This window comes from Helianthus annuus, chromosome 10, assembly GCF_002127325.2.
Source record: "Helianthus annuus cultivar XRQ/B chromosome 10, HanXRQr2.0-SUNRISE, whole genome shotgun sequence".
Lineage (NCBI taxonomy): Eukaryota > Viridiplantae > Streptophyta > Magnoliopsida > Asterales > Asteraceae > Helianthus > Helianthus annuus.
Genome location: NC_035442.2, coordinates 148,327,261 through 148,351,498, shown reverse-complemented (window position 1 = coordinate 148,351,498; position 24,238 = coordinate 148,327,261). Strand labels below are relative to the sequence as shown.

Sequence of the window (24,238 nt, the reverse complement as noted above, 5' to 3'; positions counted from 1 at the left end):
GAAACTTAATTAATCTATACTGAAACTTTTGTTGTTATGGAATCTCATGAGCAATCTGAACGCTTAGTGCCGCACCCCGATGTTTCCGCCATCGGTTGGGGTGTGACACTGGTAGTCGTCGAGCAGGCTTTTTGTTTTCGGAAAACCAAAATTCCAGCCACCTTCAAGCATCTTATCGCCAGAATCTGTTAAAAATCAGGTATGCTTTGTTTATCTATAGTTTTTTATGTGTTGATTAGGAGAAAAGAGATGTAAAAGGGTTTGATTTTTTTTTTTTTGTATTTTAAAGTGTTTTTTTTGTTGTTTCTAGACTTCTAGTGGTATGATTTTGATGTTTTATTTAAAGTTTTGTTATCTTAAATGATTAGTTACAAGTAATCAACATTTAAAATTAGGGCTTCAATCTTGCTGCTTGATTGTTTGAAAATTATGGTCCATGGTTGATGATTGTTTAAGCATTTAAGTGTTTAGTGTTGTTTTATATGTGATAGGAACCATGAATAGGGATGTTATTACGCGATTTCTGAAGAGGAAAAGGGTTGAATCATCTTTCAAAACTACTGAATTCGTTGATGTGGATACTCTTCCTTCGAACCCTCATGATCGCAAGCCAATTGTGTCACATAACGTGAATCAACGAGACAAGATCAGAAGCGTATACCTACTAAGAGAACCATGTCAACCTAAGGGTATCGAATCCCCACAATTTGACATGTTTTTATTATTATTATTATTATTATTATTATTATTATTATTATTATTTTATTATTATTATATGAATATAAACTGTTCATCAACAGTAAATCTAAATTAATTTAATTATATTTATTATAACTAATTATATAACTGTTCATCAACAGTAAATCTAAATTAATTTAATTATATTTATTATAACTAATTATATATTATGTTATATTATATTATATTTTGATTTATATTAAAAATAAATAGTGATTTATTTTTATTATTGTAAATTATACGTGTACCGATAAAAATATAAAAAAACATATATTTTTGTATTTGAGTATTGATACGTGACTAACGAACCGATTTTAGTCGAACAACCTTTGTACCAACATCGATAGTATCGGAATCGGTATTCTTTTTATGGTTTTGGATTGATATTAATATATATCATTTTGTGCATATCACAACTTTATTTTTTTTTTTTTAGTTTTCTCTTTTAGCTACTATAGGGATTTCCGATACCAAAACGAACCGAACCCCTACCAACTGATTATATATAGAAAGTTATCATGAACAGTGATATAGGGTTTTTAAGTAGTTATTTATTTTTTATTCTAAATTTGAGCGTATATTTATTTTTTATTTTATTTTTTTATATTTTTAGTAATCCCTTTTAATGAAATTTTATTCATTATTTAATTTGACTTTTTTAAATAAGTTGTGTTTGTTAACTTATTTTAAAAATCTAACTCCGCGACTATGTTTATTTGAGAAATATTTTTTTATTTCTAATTTTACACATATTTTGTTTTATTATTACATTTAAGATACAATATTTTATAAATTAATGTCATTAACCTTCTTTCATTATTCTAATATCCATTAATATACTGTTGCGACATGCTTTTGATAAAGCTTTGTTCAAAATTGATCGAGTCAATTATAATTGATTCTTTTGATTATCATCGTGACAAATTGAATCAAAACTATCTCAACACCTTTGGTGGCCGTATAGAGTACCTTTTATATCTTAAGCTATAATGAGTATTGGTGACGAACAAAATTGATTCCGTCCGAACAATATTGGTACCACGTTAATTTTAAATGAACATCAATACCAATAATTATACTTTTAAAACCTTTATCGATATTTATTTTTACATTTTTTGATCGATGTAAAACATGTGTCTATATGTTTTTGGGCATATCATGACTTTATTGTTTGAGGTTTATCTTTCGGTTGCTATACAAAGTTTCGATTATGATACCGGTACTTTATTGAATCGAACCGCTACCAACTAACTTCCTGCCGCAACGCGCGGGGGGAAGTTCACTATTATCTATATTAATTAGAATTAGAAGTATTTATGAAAAGTAGGCAGAGAACATTTTAATCTATTTTATTAGTATTTTTTTTGAAAGGTTCTATTTTATTAGTATTAGTTTGTTGTTATTATATTTATTATTAGTGTATATTCTTATAACTAATTATTATAATAATTATTTTTTATCCTATACTATATATTGTATGCTTTTAACCATTTAACTTTTTAATAATTTGATTTTTCTCGAATACTTGTATTCTTTTGCTTAAAAAAAACTAAGGGGCCGTTTGTTTACTTCTTAATGAGGTTCTTAATGGTTCAGACCTCTTACTGATTTAGCACTTAATGGTTCAGACTGTGTGTTTCACGAGCAGATATCTGAATGGTTCAGACATTTGCCTCTGAATGGTTAAGATTTATACAGAGTTTGAATGGTTAAGACCTCTAATCTGAATTAGTCAGACATTTGCCTCTGAATGGTTAAGCATTATACATGCTCTTAATGGTTCAGACCTCTTACTGGTTCAGCACTTAATGGCGGACCTCTTACTGGTTCAGCACTTAACCATTTAGATGTTCCCAAACAGCCCCTAAACGAAGTCGTGCTTGATTTTTTTCTTGACATTTCTATATAAATTTTATCTATATTAATTAAAAGTTCTCATGAACAGTAGGCAAAGAACATTTTAATCTATTTTATTAGTATTTTTTTTCAAAGGTTCTATTTTATTACTATTAGTTTATCGTTATTATATTTATTATTAGTATATTCTTATAACTAATTATTATAATAATTATTTTTTATCCTATACTATATATATTGTATGCTTTTAACCATTTAACTTTTTAATAATTTGATTTTTCTCAGATACTTGCATTCTTTTGCTTACAAAAAACTAAACGAAGTTGTGCTTGATTTTTTTCTTGACATTTCTATATAAATTTTAGAGTAAATTACGTTTTTGGCTCCCGTGGTTATATCACTTTTACTATATTAGCCCAAAATAAGAATTTTTAACATATGTGCCCCCATGGTCTCTATAACTAACCATTTTGGCCCCTAAGTCTAGAGATCATGGGGGCCAAAATGGTTAGTTATAGAGACCATGGGGGCCAAAATGGTTAGACTTAGGGGCCAAAATGGTTAGTTATAGAGACTATGAGGGCAGGTATGTTAAAAATACTTATTTTGGGCTAATATAGTAAAAGTGATATAACCACAGGGGCTAAAAACGTAATTTACTCTAAATTTTATTAAAAATGCGACTGTGATTGAAATATAATCTTTTTGGTATTGTGGGCTATATCAAGTGCCGATGTCATATCAGTTCCATGACGAACAAAACTGACACCGACCTAACCACGTCAATACCATTATCAGTATTATCGGAACCGGCACTACTAGAAAAAACACCTTTCTTGACATGCATTGCGTGTCATAAAAGGGTCTTTATGACACGCAAATGCGAGTCGTTGATTGAGAAGTCATAAAATTAATATGACATGCATTTGGGTGTCATGTTTTTATGACACACATTTAATGACACGCATTCATGACACACATTTAATGACACGCATTCATGACACTTTTTAATGACACACATTCATGACACTCATTTTATGACAGTTTTTAACGACACGCGTTCATGACAAGCATTTATGACATTCATTTACGCGTGTCATGCTTTTAACTGTTTAAATTTTTTTATAAAATTACTAATTTGTCCCGGATACATGCATAATAACAAAACAATAAATCTTTTTCATAAAACAAACACACACACACACATATATATATATAACAAAACTATCCATTACTTAATCATTTGTCAAGTACACTACAAATATTTTAACGTTAACAGAGAAAAAAGAATTGTTTGTCAACATATCTTGAACACCTAAAATACGATTTGTCACTTAAAAATAGAAGTAACCGCATAAGTCGACCAATCTTCACGTATGCCATACATATCCGCAGCCGAGTATTCCTCTACTCCTTTCCCAACCTGAGACAACAATTAAATAAAATAAATCTTAAAAATCAGAATTTAATCCTAATACATGAATCTAAGCATTCGTTTGGATATATAACTATATAAGTACATATTTCTCTAATATACAGACTAAAATATGTATAAACTTACATTATCATTATCAAGTAATTCAACTCCTTGGTAAGTTATCTCTTTCATGAACTTCATCACATAGTAGCCGCATTCAGTACCTCATGGCTAACGTGGACACTACACAATTAAAATATCAAGAAATTAAATTTCACATCTAAACTTAGAACAACAAAACCTAAAATTGTAGATGAATTGCTTATAACAAGGTTCTTTATCCCACTAAAAGAAAACAAACTACAACAAGAGTTTTTATTTAACCATCATAACTTTAATAGCAAACGATTAAGAGAGTAATAAAAAAAATTACCTAATGAAACATTGGAGGCAGAAGAAACATTGACGATACTAGAGACCTAAAACATATAAATGAAAACAAATGTTAATACATAGACTAGTAATAGTAAAAGAAAAAATAGTAGCTCAAAAAAGATACTTTGATACAGTAATATACAAAATGATTACAATTAAGAATGTGCTAGAAGTAGAAGGTCCATCCCCATAGTTTACAAGCACAACTGATAGTCCTTATATATCTAAAATATCACAACGGTATCCTCATCTGCTACAATATGTTAATGTACATTAAAGATTTTTTTTCTAAAAGTGATGTTCACATTACAAAATGTTCTAGTATTAGTAACCAAAAAAATTAATAGCAAGATATTAGTTGTTTTAGATCTGCTTTGTAGGGCCCATTCATCCATAGCTAGGGGTGTTAAACGGGCCATGTTCGTGGGTTGGCGGGTTCAACCCGACCGAAAACCGAAAATTTACACGAACCCGAACCCGACCCGAACCCGAAAATCGTATCATACATATGAACCCAAACACGACCCGAAGTTTTGTGGGTTGACCCGAACACGACCCGTTCAACCCGATTTTTTTTTTTAAATTGATATATTAAAATTAAAATTTACTTAAAAAACACTAATGTATATAACACAATTTTATTAAATTATAAAATCTTACGCTAATTTCTCTTTTTAAGTTATTATGGCATAAAATACACACCCCATTTAATTTATCACATAAAATACGTTGTAAAAAATTAAAATATAATATAAATGTGTTAAAGGGGTCAACCCGCCAACCTGATCGGGTTGACCCGAACATGACCCGTTAACCTAAGCGGGTTCACGTGTTCAACCTGCAACTGACCCAAACCCATCTAGACTTAAACCTAAACCCGCGAATTTCGTTTTAGCTTCGTGTCGTGTTTTCGGGTCGTGGCCGAAATTCACACCCCTATCCATAGCATGTTTATAGCATACCGACATGACAGTGTCAGTAAACTATATGTCCATGTCAGAACACGGATGGCTTAAAATCCTATTTGAACACAATTAAAAAAAAAAAATTCGATAAAGTGGATCCGGTGAACTCATCATTTGTAGACATAAAAATTAATAAAAAACATAACCTAAAACTCTAGTCAGAAGAATGTGTATCAGGCATAAATTTTTTGGCCATGTAGCCACCACAATGTGTTTGGCCAACAGGTGAAGTTGGTGTAATCTTGAAGCAGTAAACACTTTTCAATGGTAAAAAAGATAACTAATTCAGTAGCTTTTAGTAAACCACTTGGTTTTAGCAATGAAATTGTCCCAATCCCTAAGACCACTTGTATTATAAAGTTTACCTTAGACCCATATATATCACTTGTGTTTGGTTCTGCAGTTAGAAAAAAAAAACACAAAAACAAACAGTTAATTAAGAAGTTGAAAACAGCCTCAACTTTCAATTCAGTTTGTTAATAATACCTCCGAGAAGACTTTGGATAGAAATAGATGACCATTTGTCCTAAAAGTTCTTTCAATTAAAATATCTACGGATAACAAAGCCCTAAAACACCAGATTTTAGGCGATGTTTAGTCATCTTTTTTTTTTATTTTTTGAAAGTCAGAAATTACCTTTCACCACCATTAACCAAATTAAAAAGCCATAAGATCATTTGAACAGAAAAATCTAAAAAAAATTCCCAAATAATTGGCATGAAGAAACTCTAAACTGACACCCAATTTAGAACCCCAAAATCAATCATTAATAATCGATTCATAGAATGTAACTAATATCAATCAAAGTATATAGTAAATAACTGCAATCTTAAAGCAAATGACAAGTCAACACATAAATTAGAAAGACATAAACCTTTTGACGACCTTCAGAGTATTGACGGTCTTAGGGATTGGGACAATTTGTTTTGATGCAATAGTGGGTGGAACAACCGCGGCATTTTTGTTGTTGCTGCTACGATTGTTCATCATCGCCGTATCAAAAACTGCAACCAAAAGAAGTACAGGATCGATTGGAATAGACTTGAATCAAAATTGGGAAGCGCGAGAATAAAGTTCGTTTATGGCGGGTCACTTTGGTGAAGCGGGGAACTGAAAATTTTGGGTTAAGTCAATTTGGGGAACGACCGAATTGAAAATTTTGGGTGTATTTGATTTCATGGTAGATAAAAACCAATAAAAATAAATGTTACTGATTTCCTATTAAATTTTAAAAAGTAAATATAATATAATTTAATATAACAAATAGGGTTGTAAACTAGTCGAGTTAGGGTGGGCTTGGGTTTGACTCATTTAAAAGCCAAGTTGAGCCGAGCCGTCTTGTTTATCTTAACGAGCCGAAATGTTATCACCGGGCTCGACTCGTCAAAAGCTAAGCTAGCTTGTGCCTCGTCGAGTTTTTTGAATAACCCTAATAACAAGTATGTGAATATAACATGAGTAAAATGCACAAAACGTCCTTTATGTTTCCTTAAACATGCAGGTTTCAGCCGTTATGTTTAAAACTTACTAAAAATAACATTTACTTTTATTTTTGTTACGGGTTCAATCATTTACAACTAACCAAGTTATTATCTCAGTTAGATTCCCTCACGTGCCTAACATGTTAGGGTATGTTTGTCATTTTAATTCCTCGGTTTAATTCCTTCCACCTCTTTCTTCTTCGCCATTTAGAACGCACTGCTTGTATTCTCAATCAAATAATCAACAGCGAAGGGGAATACAATTACAAAAAATGACCTGGACTTTTCAATTTGAATTCACATACAGAACTGACGTGGGGCTATTAACCTGCAAATCTGGCTTGTATGGTGTTTAGTCGGCGACACGTGGGTTGGATCTTTCGTCCATGTGAATGTTGATGGTTCAGAAAGAACAGGGATTTGCTCCATGTGAATGCCCCAGAAATTTAGGAGATCCAATTATATTTTGACCAAATCTCCGGCTAGAACAGAGGTGGTTTTACGTGGGTTTTAGGCGATTTTGCGTTTACACCATATCTCCATTCAATTTTTTGAGCCCACCTTATATTAGACTCGTTCACCACCGTTCAATTTGCGTGGGTTTTAGGCACAATTAATGACGGTCATCAAACGATAGTGGGGAGATAATTATGGATGTGGGTTTCAGATCTGGGTACAATGGTGTTGGATGTGTAGGTAAATCGATGGTGGTGGTTGTAATCGGAAAATCGATAGTGGTTGATCAGAAGGGTTTTGAACGGAGGTTTTTATTTCGAATGAAGTTTGGTTTTTTGTGGGTTTTATAAGGGGAGAGAAAATGACGAATATACCCTCACATGTTAGGCATTTGAGGGAATTAAACTAATAAAATTAACTTGGTTAGTCGTAAAGGATTGAACCCATAACAAAAATACATGTAAAGGTTGGTTTTAGCAAGTTTTAAACATGAAGAATGGGACCTGCAAGTTTGAGAGAATACAAAGGATGTTTTGTGCAATTTACTCATATAACATTAAGAAAATAAACAAATGCTCGCACTTTTCAATGGTAAACACAAAGTGCCATTAAAAATCTAAATTAGTGGCACAAAACCTAAATGTCACCAAATGTGTGTTTTAAGCAAATATGGCATACGCAAAGTGCCATTAAAAGCCCAAATCAGTGGCACAAAAGCTAAATGTCATTAAAAGTGTGTGTCACTAAATGGCTTTCTGTTTGTAGTGAAATGAATGGATTGTTTTTGGACAGTCCACACTAAAATCGCCCAAAATCTAAGACCATGAGTAATGGGCATTACATGGGCGTGAAGTGGCTTGATAATGCCCCCAACACCACCCCCGTGGGCTTTATATGAGCATGAAGAGAAAGGGGCGTTTTCTAGTATAATGCCCAATGAGGATAACAAAATTGCAAAGTAATGATGGATATGGGCATTAGGGGGGGGGGGGGGTTAACCATTACACATTTTTAAAGGGCATTTTAATGTTGATATGGCGGAAAATGCCCCTTATGGGGGCCATTAACCATTACGTATGACCTAATGGGTCTCTCAAAACATGTATATTTTAGGCGGTGGGCAATTGTTTTAGGCAGGTTATGATCTAGAAAAATTGTGAAACATTATTTTGGGCGGCATAATGGTATAGACCACCCAAATTTATTTTATTAGCCGCTCAGAATTTTTATTTTGTAGTAGTGATAGGGTACCTTCCAAAATCAACACCAAATGGCATGGCCATCCCAAAACCACTATGACGAGCCTAACTGTAATGAGCTTGAACCTATAAAAAACAAGCTCGTTAAGTAAACTAGTCCGAGCTCAACCCAACTCATGAGCCTAAACGAGACATTGTTAATATAATTTTTAATTAATATATTAGATATATATCACTTTTCATAAGTTCGTACAATTTTTTCTCTTTAACAATTTTCAAGGTTTTCACATGATTTGCTACTGGAAATTAACCATGATGTCTATATTACATAAACAATAACTGCTATAGGAAATTAACCCTTATGTTTATATAATGTTTTTTTATGACGCTAAAAAGACGACACGCAAAAACAGTTTCATAAATTTATTAAATTTTGTACAACCATGACATTTTTTTCTTGACACGCATTTAAATGTCATAAAATAAGCGTGTGTCATATTCGCGTGTCAAGATAGGTCTTGTTTTTTTATGACGCTAAAAGGATGACACACGAAAAAGTGTGTCATAAATATATTGAATTTTGTAAAACCATGACATTTTTTTTCTTGACAGACACTTTCGAATGTCATAAAATGAGTGTGTGTCATTGTTTGCGTGTCAAGATGAATCTTGTTTTTTTTATGACGCTAAAAACATGACACACAAAAAAAATGTCATAGATTTATTAAATTTTGTAAACCATGACATTTTTTTCTTGACATACGCTTTTGAATGTCATAAAATATGCGCGTGTCATTGTTCGCGTGTCAAGAGAAGTGTATTTTCTAGTAGTGCGGTATCGGTATATACTTACAATAATATACGCTTTCAACCCATAACGATACCGTAATGAATCAAACCAAACTGACCGAATTCCCGCCGTATTGCGCGGGCAAATTCAGCTAGTTATTATTATTAATTATAAACTGATGATCAACTTCAACATTTTTTTAATATTATAGTTTTTTAAGTTTTCTTTATTTTATTATTAGACTCCTTTAATTTATTATTTTATTGTTTTCTTATCTTATTATTTTAAGTTTTTTCATATAATGTTATAGTTTTTTTAAGTTTTCATTATTTTATTATTTTAAGTTTTCTCATATAACATTTAAGATAATGTCTTAGTACATTGATGCCCTGGCGATCTCGACGGTATAAATGATTTTTGATCAATGTAAAACACATATCGATATTATTTTGGTCGTATGGTGACTTTATTTTTTGGGTTTTATCTTTCGCTTGATATACCGAGTGACGATACTGTACCGATGTCGTAATGAATTGAACCCATACCGAATGAATACCCGCCGCAACGTGCGGGGGAATTTAATTTAACTATTATACATATTATACATATTAAAACAAAGAGGACATGAACAGTGATTTTTATTTTTTTAATATTGTTTTTTTTCTAGGTTTTTATTATTACATTGATTTATTTGTTTAATTGATTTAAGTATATATTTTTATATAACTTTTAGATACGATAAAAGTACCCGTTATCAAACAAGAAATCATAAAAATGAATTTATACTGGTACTGATGTTGTTCAGTTCGGTATGGTAGCGATACAATATTAATTCATCGAAAGCAAAACCACACGATATTAATTCATCGAAAGCAAAACCACTAAAAATAAATATTGATACAGATACACATGTTATTCAATCGGTTTTAATTGAATTTGGTACGATAGCGACACAATATCCGTTTAAAAAATATATATCGTAATGTTGAAATATAAAGAGGGGAACAATTGTTTTTGATTTCTTTCAATATTGTTTTTTATAAGGTTTTATTATTTTATTAGTTTGTTATTTTTATTGATTTAAGTATATTTTGTTATCTCATATAACTTTTAAGATACTTTTAAGATACGATCAAAGTACCCTTTATCAAACAGGAAACAATAAAACGGAATGTATACCAATACCGATGATGTTCGGTACAATATAGTAGCGATATAGTATCAATTTATTGAAAACAAAAAAACTAAAAAAATATTGGTATCGATACAAATGTTTTCAATTGGTTTCGATTGGGCTTGGTACGATAGTGGCATAATATCCGTTTTCAAAAAAATATCGTAATGTTGAAATAAAATAAATATAAAATGCAAGCGAACTGAACCGATATCAACTGAACAACATATATAGGTACCATATCAATATGTATTTTTTTTTCGATCAATGTAGTGCTTTCGCTTTCAATTACTATATCGAGTGCAGATACTGTAACCAACCGAAATGATACCGACTTAATCCCCGCCGCGAAGCGCGGGAGACCATCACTGTTATTATTAATAGAAGGTGACCATGAACAGTACCTTAAGTTAATATTATTTTTTCTAAGTTTTTATTATTTTATTGTTTTCTTATTACTTTAATTGATTGTAAATATATATTTTTTCTCATAAAAATGAATACATACCGGTACGATGTTGTTCGAATCAGTTTGATACGGTTTATAGCGATATGTTATGAGTTTATCGAAAGTAGAAAATTTTATTGTTTTCTTATTACATTAATTGATTGTAAACGTATATTTTTTTTCTCATAAAAATGATACATACCGGTACGAGGTTGTTCGGTTCACTTCGATACGGTATGGTAGCGATATGTTATCAGTTTATAGAAAGCAGAAACAATAAAGATCAATACGGGTACCGATACAGATGTTGTTCACTTGGTTTGGAACGATAGCGGCACGATATCTGTTTTCGAAAAAAATATATAACATAATGTTGAAATAAAATAAACAAAGAATGCAAACGAACTGAACCGATATCAACCGAACAAACTCGGTACCGGTATCAATATTTGTTTATGATCGATGTAATTTTTTTTCTTAATGTTTTCTCTTTCGATTACTATAACGAGCGTTGGTACCACAACGAACCGAGCTGATACCGACTGAATTCCCGTCGCGAAGCGCGAAGGAAACTCACTAGTTGTATATATTAAACCAAACTCACCATGAACAGTAGTTGTTTTGTTGGTGAATTTAGTAAGTTTAGAAAATGACTTTTTTAATAGATCAATATGTATTAGTATTTATAAAACTGACTTTCTTTTTATTTGAAAACAAAGTTATATTTAGAATCAAATATTTTGTGTTGTGTAAGTTTGAAAACGAAGTTATTTTTTTGTATTTTAAGTTATAGCCAATGACATTATCGTTGTGGTGTCATAACGAACCCAATCCTTCTCCAAACCGGTAACGACGAAGCTTATGTCATGTAACTTAGGGGAAACGACCAAACTTCCGCCGCGAAGCGCGAAGAATAAAAAACTAGTTATTATTATTGCTCAGTTATATAAATTTTTTTTCTGGCAATATAAAAAGTCTTGTAACAGCTACCATTACTTAAAACGTACGTTCGAACTAAAAAAGTCCAATAATTTCTTTGAGAAAGCATTTCTTCATCTTTTGTTATATGAACTTTCCAATTTACCTTAAATTCATCCATCCGAAAATCACAAACATTAAAAATACAAAGGATGTAAAATATAAGAGGCAAATTTGTCACTCGTTAAAATATAAGTGGATTAACGAATTTAGTAAACTTGTATATATACACATATCGGACCACTAAGTTAACCATGCTCAAAACTCGAAACCAGCCGCCAAAGCATATGTGGGTGCCCAAAATTTATTCGTCAGTTTAATAGCTAATGGGGGTCCAATAAACGAGGTGGTGAGGCCCAAGACAATGGTGAATAGGTCCAAGTTTTGGTTGCTGTTCAGTATACTGTGGATCTGATCTGTGATCCATCACCATTCAGCCTAGAGGCATAAGCTGGACTATAAAACAGTTTTCATGATTAGAGGTGTACAAAACCCGGTTAGGGCCCAAACCGGTTCGGTTTATAAACTGGCCTGATTTTTTTTTAAGTTTGGTCTTAAACCAGTTTGGCACAAACCGGTTCAGGTAAGAACTGGCTTTGGGTTGAAAACCCCAACCCACCCAAATCAATTTGGACGGCTTAAAAACCGGTTTAGCGTTTAAAACGGTTTTTTGGCGGCCTCAAACCAATTCGGGTTGAAACCGATTCTCAACACAAAAATCTCAAACATGTACTACACCTCCTGGTCAGGTGGATCCAAACAGTTTTTTACCAGGTCGTTTTTGGTGTCGTCGGGCCCAAACCTGTTTTTTTGTTTTTTTTTTTCCGAACGGCTTATTTTTTTTCGAACGGCACCTGTTTTTTTGTACACCTTTAATCATGACCCAAAATTATTTTAGCCGAGACCATCGTCTTCACTATCATCGGTGTCAATTGTCAAATCACCGGGAGCGCTTTGTGGCATGATGGTTGGTGCCTGTTATTATCAACCAATTTAACTCTTCCTCAAATAGAATGTTATTGTAATTAGAAGTCAAAAAAATGTAGCGTCGGGATTCACTACAAATAGAAAGAGAACAAAATGGGAATTCTTATAGTATTTGCATTCATGCAACCACATTCTCAACACCACTTCCTCCTCATGTGGTTTGGCTTTTTTGGGGTGAACTCGTGGTTTTGGTCGAGTGTGAGAGAGATAGGGATTGGTGATTTTAATGTGAAAGAGAGGGTGAGTGTGTATAGAAAGTGGGTTTTGTTGGTATATTAATTAATGAAGGGGATGAACAGTACCATTTCACCATATGAAATGGCTTAGGTGATGTGGCTGACACGTGGCGAAAAATAGCATGTAGTTTGCCATATCACTACACATGGTCTTAGAAGTCGAAAAATGTAGTGGCGACATTCAATACGGATAGAAAGTTTATAGAATTTTCATTTTTGCAAAAAAGTTGCTGATTATCATATCTAAGAAGCTTTATCTATGATAGGCTATCAATCAACAACTTTAGAGCAAAAGCAATGAACACACAATCCACTAGATATCACATGTGAGAACAATTATGACTAGATACAAACCAATTATAAAGCAATATAAAACGTCTACGGGGTTACAATATAACAAAAGCCAAAAGGGTCATACGTCATAGATTGCATACAAAGAGCAATCATATATTTTTTTTTCATTTATCTAAGTGAGAAGTTTCCAAAGGGACATAGATCATAGATTCATAGATTCCCACACTTGACTATGTAGTTCACTCTCATTTACAACCATGCTGATAATAATTCAGACATCACATTCATTATGGTTAATAATGATATGTGATTTGGCTAAGGTGTCATCAAACACCCCTTTGTGAGACTCATCATTCTTTATGAGGTTTACCCCACCATTATAAACAAAATATAACATTAGTGACTTTGATACCATTTGTAATATATGACCTCTCATATAACCAATTTTGTCAACCCTTCTAGGAGATCACTCATTATAGATTGCGCCCACGTTTAACTATGGAATTCTCCTATATCTGATGTAGCTGTCGTTGGCTAATAAAAAACAAGTATTTTTTAGACTTAAATACCTATACTGGTATGGGTAAGTAAGGTCGTCTCCACAGGGAATATGTGGTTAGTGCTTAGCTGGATTATCTAATTAATTAACTAAGAAAAGCGCTATCAGATTAAGAAGAAATAACCTCCACCCAAAAACCCGATTGCAAGTTTAACACAAAAATCTGTTTACTGTTTCAAAACACCACAAAGACATGGCCTTGTAATTAATGACTTTGATTAATTATTAGGGACAATTTTTAAATAAATTATAACAACCTAACAATCCGTTTGATTATATCAATTACCCACCAATTTATCAACCCGCTAACGATGCAAGGAAATCGCCCATACACTTGATAAACGACAAACGATTCAAATATAATAACGTTTCACAAAATCAACATAAGGGATTAAAGTTACAAATTAATAAGAATCAGAAACAAAGTTTAATCATGTAAAACGTAGCAATCGATCATCCAAGGGAAGTCACAAAAGGTTTAGAAAAAAGTAACCTCCTCCAAGTTTTAGATTCTAGGTTTACACCAACTCAGTTTACTCAGTTGATTGGCCACCACATAGACATGGTGTTGAAAAGTCGGTTAATTTAAGTGGTAATAAAAAATATGTCTTTGTCATTAGATTTTTTACAGTTCAATTACCATATTTACTAGTGTGGGTCAACCTACTCTATGTCACCCAACAAGCTACTAGGTTTTCCCATCAACCGAAAAAGTTGTAAAGCAAGAACTCAAAACACATGCAAATAGTTTGAATAAACCCATAGATCAATTGTTTATAAAACGTTGTCAATGTCAAAAATAAATCCAAAAGTGAATAAAACTGAGAAAATTACTAAACCCTACGAATCGTTCGCGTGAAGAAAGCCACAACCATAAGGAGCCTAGCTGATCATGCTTGTGCGATAATTCCTACTCCTTTCGACCCAACCCTCTTTTATTCTAAAATTTGAACCGACGTCTCTTTTCATTGTGTTGGGTTGTTAGCTGCTACTTATTTTCCTCTTGGGCTTTGTGACCCACTATGTTGTTTTAATTTTCTTGGTGGCTCGTGGGTGCCTTTTCAGTTGAAGTCCAAGCCCCTGTTTACAAGTAAAAAGAATATTTTCTATGAATACATAATGCACATTAATACATTTAGTGAATTTAAGATTAAATGGTCATTCTTTCATTTTATACACTTCAATGTCCAACATGTATATGTTAGCTTTAATCTCTTTTTGACCATTAATATATTTTTTATCTCGTATTGTATTGTTTAAGCACATTTTTCTTTATAGTCTATAGAATACAAATACTAGTAAAAATAGTATATTTAATATTAATACCAATGCATTTTACTAAATAATTAATATTTAGTGCAGTGTACCTAAAATGCATCGATCAATATCCACAACCAATGCGACTAAAAAGGGTCAGTTACGTTTGAGTCGGAGCATTCGTGGCATGGTGTCTTTCATTTGGACATAATTAAACAATATGAGATGGTGCCAATTAAATTTAAAGGTGTTCTGTTTGACATCATTTTATACTTGTAGCGATTTAGGACATTAACCTTTTTATAAGCATTTTTCTTAGCATCACTTTCTCCTCTAGCAATAACGTGGGGCGGGGCATCTTCTATAAACATTTATTTGTCACCATTTTTCATCAATGTAGCATAATATGTTTTTTTTTTTAAATTGCTTACCTAGTATAAGCTGATTATAAAAAATTTATTCAACCATGTGTACCATAAAGCTATAATAATAATAGGAATAGGAGTAGTAGCAGTAGCAGCAGTAGCAGCAGTAGCAGTAGTAGTATTTTATTAATTTCGTGAAAATAACGTTAAAAGCTGAGGATGGTTAATCATGCATCATGTGGTGGCGTTGATAGCTGAAAAACAAAAGGGTACATGCACTAATCGGTCTTTGTCCTGATTGCTGAGTGTTATGTGCCTTATGTCCAAGACTTGATGCAAAACTACTACTGAGCCGGGGTTTCACTGGAAGCAGCTTCTCTATTCCTACAGGGTAGAGGTAAGGTTGTCTACATCTTACCCTTCTCTGATCTTACCTTTGTTTTGCTATTGGTGGGATTTACTAAGTATGATGATGATAAATTAACTATTCAAGTCAAAGTGAAAGCTAAAATGGCTCGATGAGTACGTGGAATTTTATTAAAAGGTGGTCACACTATCTTTTTTTTTTTTTTGTTTTTGTTTTTTTGAATGGCCCGGTGGTCACACTATCATTAGTCACTCTCAAATGCACAAGCTCTCGACTCATTCAAGGATGAAAGTGTAAACGGTCTTACTAGTAAACTGAATCAGTCAAACGTTTGAAAATTGACACAAGGGAAAGAGTACATAAAATTGCATATAGGACTTGAACCAAGAACGTATACCTTACTACTATTTCCCATCATATACTTTTGTCTCATTAAAAATCATTCTCTTTTGTTTGTTTTATCTTAACATAATACTAGTTTTTTACCCGTTCCGCGTTGCGGCGGCACCGCCGTACGTGACGTGATAAATTTATAGATTATAATCAACGCGACTCGTTTTCGAACTAAATTTATGTTGAAGCGTAGAGTAATCCAAATTCATACCATTGAATAAAAATGTATTATATCTGACACGACTTGTTTCCAAACAAAATTTACGTTGAAACGTAGACCAACTCAAAATGCACAAAAAATATACACGTGTGTTGGCACCGTACGCGACGTGATAACTCTAGGCTATAATCGACCCTACTCGTTTCCGAACTAAACTTACGTCGAAACGTATAGTAACTCATTTATATCGTCGAATGAAAACGTATTATATTTCGACCGATTTGTTTCCAAACAAAATTTACGACAAAACAAAGTGCAACTCAAAACGTATATAAAAGTAAAACTTTATATTGTTGACTCGCCTTATTTCCAAACAAAATTACATTAAAGTGCATTCAACAAAAACCTTTTTCGAGTACATCAGGTTATGAAATAGTGTTGAATAAGGATGAAAAAAAAGATAAATAAACAAAAACTTATCATCATCACCAGAAACACACATGTCTCTAGAAAAAAAACAAAAAAATAGTTGAAAACCCAATTTAGCTTCAACAGCAAGACAAAAGAATATGAGATTAGACTATCCACTATCACAACCCAACCCAACCCAACCCAATCTTTTATTAAAATATTAATTTCTCTCTCTTCCACCTACACAACCCAACCCAATCCAATTTTTCACTCACTATCACAATCCAACCTAAACTAGTATTTTATTATATAAAGAAATAGAAGTTAAATAATAAAAAAGGAAAAAGAATTAAATATTATAAAGAAATAGAAGTTAAATAATATAAAAAAGAATAAAGAATTAATATTATGTTGGTTGTTGGTTGCAACCATTGGTTACCATACCAACCTGGTTGTCAATAAATTTCAATTATTTAATTAAACAAATTTCTTACAATTTTGTCTTATTTGCCAAATGGTAATCGTTTGTGCAATTTGGTCACCATAGTGGGTAGTCTTAGGGTTGGTGGCACTATAGCCAACAACCTTTATCTTTAATATATATTTAATTAATTTCATATACGAATAGTCGGTAAACTTTTACTCGGTAAATAGAAAACATAACCAAGCTAAGAGTATCTATCGGTTTTTCAGATTTTTAATGCTAAATTCGTCATCTAGTTTGTTTCAATGTTTTAAAATCCGGTTTTTATACCGTACCGGATTTGGCTCATAAACAGTTTAACCGGGTGTATTGGGCGGTTCAATCGGGTGTACCGGACGATTTAACCAATTCTATCGAACAATTCAACTGATACAACCGATCGATTTGAACTGGTTTTTAAAACATTGGTTTGTTTTGTTTACAGACTCAGTTTCAACTTAACCTTTTAGATGGACTAAAGTGAATTAGAGGATCCAGGTCCTTTTTCTAAAAAAAGAAAGTATTTGTTTGCTTAAAATTTTAATGTGTGAAATATGATGTCAATTTTTTTTTTTTTTTTTGTATGCGATTTCTAAAGACACACAATCATATAGAGTGGGTAATTTTAGAGAGAGTTAAATGTCATTTTACTCCTTGTCCTTGTGATTTGGGTCATTTTTCTAATTGAGTTAAAAGGCTTTGTTTTTCTCCTGTGAGTCTAAAAATGTTTCAATGGCTTACCATTTTAGTCCACTAGGTTAAATTCATTCATTTTTTCTGTTAACAAGAAGGGCAATTCGGTCATTTTATATAGCCGAATTGGCCTTATAGTAAACAATATTACATATAAAATGACCGAATTGCCCTTCTCGTTAATAGAAAAAATAGATGAAGTTAACTCAGTGGACTAAAATGGCAACGGTGAAACCTTTTTGGACTCACATGCAAAAAAATAAAACCTTAAACTAAACTGGCAAATGACCCAAACCACAAACACTAAAATAGTATTTAACTCTTTTAGAAAAAAAGAAAAGAAAAGTTTTTCAAGTATGTTGATTGTTTATTCGTTTTATCAAACTTGACAATTAAATGAAGTTAAACCCTAAATCACCTATTATAACATCCAATTTATGAAAGTGAAAACAAAAACTAAAATATATATCAATTCCAACCAAAAAAAAAAAAAATCGGGAGATTAAATAGAGAGCTGTAATCAGAAAAGAAAAATAAATAGATGTGAATCAAATGTAACCAAGCTTTACATAATTTTGGGTGCCCTAAACTTGTATATTTTTTACACTCAAAGCCACAATTGCTATTTATTATCAGAATTGATACAAGCTAAATATAATACATAAACTAATTTAAATAATCATATCACTTAGTAAAAAATTAATATAAAGTTAAACATTTGAGCTGTCTTAGAGCATTCACATCCAATCCATCAAATTATACATACATTCCACTAAAAAACAATTCCTATATCAATATATTTCCACTAAAAACAAATACTTTTTCTCTCTCCTTTCAATTAAATAATATTATCATTACATTTTTCCCTAACTTCCACTCACAACCACTTTCAAAATATATTAAAAAATTATAACGGGTGAACAGTGTCCCCCCAAATATACAGATAAACAGTAACATTTTCTCTCTCCTCTACTCACAACCACTTTTTATACCCTTTATAATATAAAAACCCCTCCTCACATAATTTGATGATTAGGATGTGAATGCTCTTAGATATTCTCTCTATTTTCAACCGTATTGAAAAAGAAGGTCGGGGTTTGGATTTTATTATTTGGATCTTATTAAAATTATTGCATTAAAATATTGTTTATGGTAGCATCCGCAGTTTATGTAAAGCATCTGCTAGACAAAATTTCCTCAAATACATCAAAAGGTGGGCATGCTTTTCCATGAAATTAAACTTGGTTAACTAAGTGCTTAAAGATATTTTATTTGGTGTTTATATTTAAAAAACTAAACGTAATGTCTTTTTAGACCTATTCCAACTAAGTTTTAACTTTACTTGTTTCTTTTCGTAATAAAACACTACTTAAAGTGATTGTTAACGAGGATACTAAAAGTTATTTTGATAAATAAATAATGTTATAATAAATACTTAAACACAAGTGTATAAGCTTATCAAAGAACAAAATATATTTTATTTGAAAGACTACAGTAGTAATCAGAGCCGTTTCTATGTTTTTCAAGGCCCTAATCGAACTATGAAGTGGTGGCCCTTTTGCAAAATTATCATTTTCAACATATTTAGTAACAAAAACCCTCCTCCTTTATCCGGGCTTGGGACCGGCAATTATAAACTAAAAAGTTTATAACTGGCGTAGTTAAATTATTTTTTTTTTTTGAAAGTCATATGTTTTCTATAATTATAGTACATGTTTAAATAAAATCTATTTTTCTAGCTTTAATCGAGGCAAATTGTTTGATGAAATTATCGTAATCAAGTTCTTTTAAAAAATCTTTTTCGATTGACATAATAGCTAAACCGTTTAATCTTTCTTGTGACATTCTAGATCTTAAGTAATTTTTTATTAGTTTTAATTTGGAAAAGCTACGTTGTGCGGTAGCAACGGTTATAGGAATGGTTAACACAATTCTATAGGCGATATATGCATTTGGAAAAGAAAAAAAGTTTTTGATATAAGTTAATATATTAGTAAGTGTGTCAGATTCTATGTATAATTTCTCTTAGCATTTTTAGTTCGTCAAAAAAATCTAAACCATCAATATCAATATGATTATCATAGTTCCAAAACTTTTTCAAATAAATGCACTTCTCTTTTAAAACTTTTTGATTTAAAGATTTTAACTTTTTTATACTAAACAAAAAACCAAAAATTTGTTCGAACTCTTTAAACTGAGCAAATCTACTTTCGAGTGAAACACTAGCTTGATCTACTATGTATAAAAAGTAAGCCGTTCTAAAACAATCAATAGGAGTTTTCAAAGTCTCATTATCAACATTTTCATCAAATCTTCTATTTCTACGAATAACACGTTTTTCACGAAAACTAGGTTCAATGTCCATCTTTAAAGCAAGTTCTTTAGCCTCAATCATAGCATTTTCAAATCCTTCATCCCTAAACTTTTTAAAATAAATAATAAGTCCATCTAATTGTTTTATAGCAATATCAATACACATATCTTTTGATTGTAAGTTTTTACTAACTACATTAATAGCATGTAAAACCTCATACCAAATAACCATCGCTAATAAAAATTCAAATTTTTCCAACTCATTTTCAACTAAAGATTTAGCCTCACTTTTAACATTAGCCTCGGTACTATCACGATACAAATCCATTAATGCATCTCTTAGTTTTGGAGTTTGAAACCTAATTGCTTTAACACTTTCTAATCGACTTTCCCAACGTGTTTGTGATAATGATTTAAGAGTTAAATAAGGTATATTATCTTGTAAAATTTTCCATCTTTTAGTGGATGATGCAAAAATAGAATAAATACGTTGTATGGTTCCAAAAAAATCTTGAATTTTGTCACAAGCGCTAGCCATATCAGAAATAACTAAATTTAAACTATGACAACCACATGGAGCATAAAAGGCTCTAGGATTAACTTCTAACAATCGTTTTTGTACTCCCTTATGTTTTCCTTTCATATTCGAACCATTATCATAACCTTGACCTCTAATGTCATCCACATAAAATCCTATTCTATTAAGTTCCTCAATAATAGAATTAAAAAGACCTTTACCGGTTGTATCATTCACTATTAAAAATTCTAAAAAGTATTCTTTAACTTCTATTGAAGTTGGCGAAATATCTAAACATCGTAAGATAATGGACATTTGTTCTTTGTGGCTTATATCGGGTGTGCAATCAAGAATAATTGAAAAATATTTAGCTTCTTTAACCTTTTTAATAATTTTTGTTTTGACCTCATTTGATAATAAATGTATTAGTTCATTTTGCATTCTGGGTCCAAGATAATGATTATGAATTTCCTTATTTTGTATGCGTCTAACATGTTCTTGCATTATCGGGTCAAATCCTGCAATCATCTCAATACCGGCTAAAAATAAACCATTGTTTTCTTCATATAATTGTTCCACGAAATGCTAAATTATGTGTACCAAGACTCTTTACAAGGGCAATAATTCTTTTTAGCACATTTCTCCAATGTTCTTTTTCTTTATTTATTTGATTTTGATTTTGTTTATCGATTGTCTTATTTTTCACCAATCTTATCTCTAATTCCATCCATGTTCTCATATTGTTAATATGTACGTTACATTTTTCATGTTCTTTTAATTTACTACTAATATTTTTCCAATCGTTATTACCTTCTTTAGCTAAGCTACTAGTACATTAATTTACGTTAAACAATTTACAACAAAAACAAAACGCTCTATCTAAATCTATAGAATAAATCAACCATTTTCTTTCTAGCGTTTCACCATTTGGTAATGTTCGCATATAGTGAGATGTATTAAAACTTCTTGAGTTTTCATCTTGTGGAAAATCGTAATCATGAATTTTAATCGGACCTTTTTCTACGAGTATATCTCTTAGATCAATACTAATATTATTCCATTGACTTGGATCAACAAAAATTTTAGGTATTTCATCGGTTGTAAATTCATCATTCGTAGGTTTTTCGTCGTTTGTAGGTCCATTATTTGTAGGTGTATCACTATCGTTTGTAGGTTCATTATTTGTAGGTGTATCAATATTGTTTGTAGGTTCATTATTTGTAAGTGTATCACTATCGTTTGTAGGTTCATTATTTGTAGGTGTATCAGTATCGTTTGTAGGATTACTTGTTGTAGGTGTACAAAATTTTAGAAGTGCTCCCTTTTGGTGATTCGATTAAAGCTTCTTGTTTACGTCTTTTTAGCCTTTTTGAATGACCGGATTCAAAAGATCGAATTCGATTTGACATTGCTAAAATATAAATCTATTTAAGAGATGGATAATAAGCCCTAATTCCCTAAACAACAACTTTATTCAGAAAAATAGCAAACTATGAAAAATAGCAAACTATGAAAAAAATCAGATATCTAACATGTGCGGCTGTGCCACTGACTTCCGAGTTCCGAGAATCTGAGTGTTGAGACTCGATGCCACTGCCCACTGAGTTCCGAGAACAGATAAACCACGGGACCACGTCTGCCACAAATCAAGAAGACAAGAACTATCGACGATTCAAATCAAGAAGACAAGGAACTTATCTCAATACAAATCGAAAACTGATCGAGATTGAACGGTTCAAATCAAGAAGACAAGGAAGTTATATCAATGATTCAATTCAAATCGAGAAGTGAGAAGGTATATCAAATTAAATCAAGAACTGATATTAATACCTGTAACCAATGGCAATCGAGGGGATTGAGGCGACGATTGAGGGGAAGACAGCGGGATTTCCATTTTCCAACCTGCAAAGCGGCCGTTCATTATTTCTTCTCTGAGAGACCGAGATACGCGACGATTCTGTTTGTTAAATTTGTGGGAGATCGAGACAAGGATTTTTTTTTTTAGGCCTTTTATTCACTAGCCTTTATTTCTTTGGGCTTCTAATTATTGTTTAGTATAAATAACGAAAATGGGCCTAGTATACAAAGAACCATCCAAAAATTTGGAGGCCTTTCATTTTGGGTGGCCCTAGGCCTAAGCCTAGGGTTGGAAGCCCATTGGGCCGGCTCTGACAGTAATTTCTTTAGAAAATCTAGTCAGGAGACAGAAAGCTAATACACAACCAGAATATAATTAGGGTTCTTGAAAAAGCTCGTGGCTCGGAGCTTGTTCAGATTTAATTGGAAAAATCTCGCTGGATATGGCTTGGTTTGAAACTGAGCCGAGCCGGCTCGACTTGGTTAAAAAATGAGCCTAACTCGGCTTGGCTCGTAACAAGCTGGATTGGCTCGGTTTAGCTCGCTTGCTAGCTCGGTTCGGCTTAGCTCAAATTATTTTAGTTTTAATATATTTTATTTTTATATACATCTATACTATATCACAAAAAACTGATTATTATTTACATGTATTTAAAAGTGTAATTTGATATCTATAACATATTTGAAGGTTGATTATCATGCTAACAAACTTATATTGTATTTTGTTGAAATTTAGAATATGTTTATGTTATTGAACTTGATTTTGACTTCTAATGTATTAGGTTAAGCTTATTTTGGATATGTACTTTTAAACTATTAAATAATATTTTAGACTACTAAATTTTGAAATCTATGCATTAATCTTTCTTGTTTATGTTATTGAACTTGATTTTGTCTTCTAATGTATTAGGTTAAGCTTATTTTGGATACGTTCTTTTAAACTATTAATTATTAAATAATATTTTAGACTACTAAATTTTAAAATCTATGTGTTAATCTTTCTTTTCAAAATTGAGCCAAACTAGGCCGAGTACGAGCTTAGATTTCAAGCTCGGTTTTGAATCCGAGCCAAGCCATCTCGATTTATAATCAAGCTAAGCCGAGATAGCCCTGACTCGGCTCGGTTCGGCTTGTGAAAAACCCTAAATACAACATTACATACTTGTAATATAAAGGGTGTACACCAGCTAAACCATTCTAGCGACAGTCGTTTTAATCACTTCAGTAAATCAGTTAGCTTTACAATAGGGTGTCACACCCCAACCGATGGCGGAATCATCGGGGCATGGCACTGAGCGAAACAGATTGTCCAGGAGTTTCCATAACAACTATCATTACCATTCAATTTATGTAACACGTCCCATACCGTGCCTCAAATGGCAAAAAAAAATTATTACAAATAACATCTAGCCAAATATTCTGTTCCGA

General features: G+C 31.9%; 1 protein-coding gene and 1 long non-coding RNA gene across 3 annotated transcripts; both read right to left on the bottom strand.

Moving 5' to 3' along the window:
* Window positions 1-3,807: 3,807 nt before the first annotated feature.
* Window positions 3,808-6,550, bottom strand: LOC110882896. 2 transcript variants are annotated; one of them, XR_002560279.2, is made up of 5 exons: window positions 6,287-6,550; window positions 5,778-5,809; window positions 4,446-4,491; window positions 4,157-4,255; window positions 3,808-4,018 (listed from the first exon to the last, which is right to left on the bottom strand). It is a non-coding gene; the product is annotated as an uncharacterized LOC110882896 (long non-coding RNA). The 2 variants fall into 2 exon arrangements; XR_002560278.2 differs by lacking the exon at window positions 5,778-5,809.
* A 13,575-nt stretch (window positions 6,551-20,125) lies between these two features.
* Window positions 20,126-21,481, bottom strand: LOC110882853 (zinc finger MYM-type protein 1-like). Its single transcript, XM_022130764.1, has one exon. It carries the CDS (start codon window positions 21,479-21,481, stop codon window positions 20,126-20,128), a length of 1,356 nt encoding a protein of 451 aa, XP_021986456.1.
* Between the last annotated feature and the right edge of the window lie 2,757 nt (window positions 21,482-24,238).

Coding starts and splice junctions, on each gene's coding strand:
- LOC110882853 (XM_022130764.1), bottom strand. CDS start 21,481: ATGATTGCAGGATTTGACCCGATAATGCAAGAACATGTTAGACGCATA.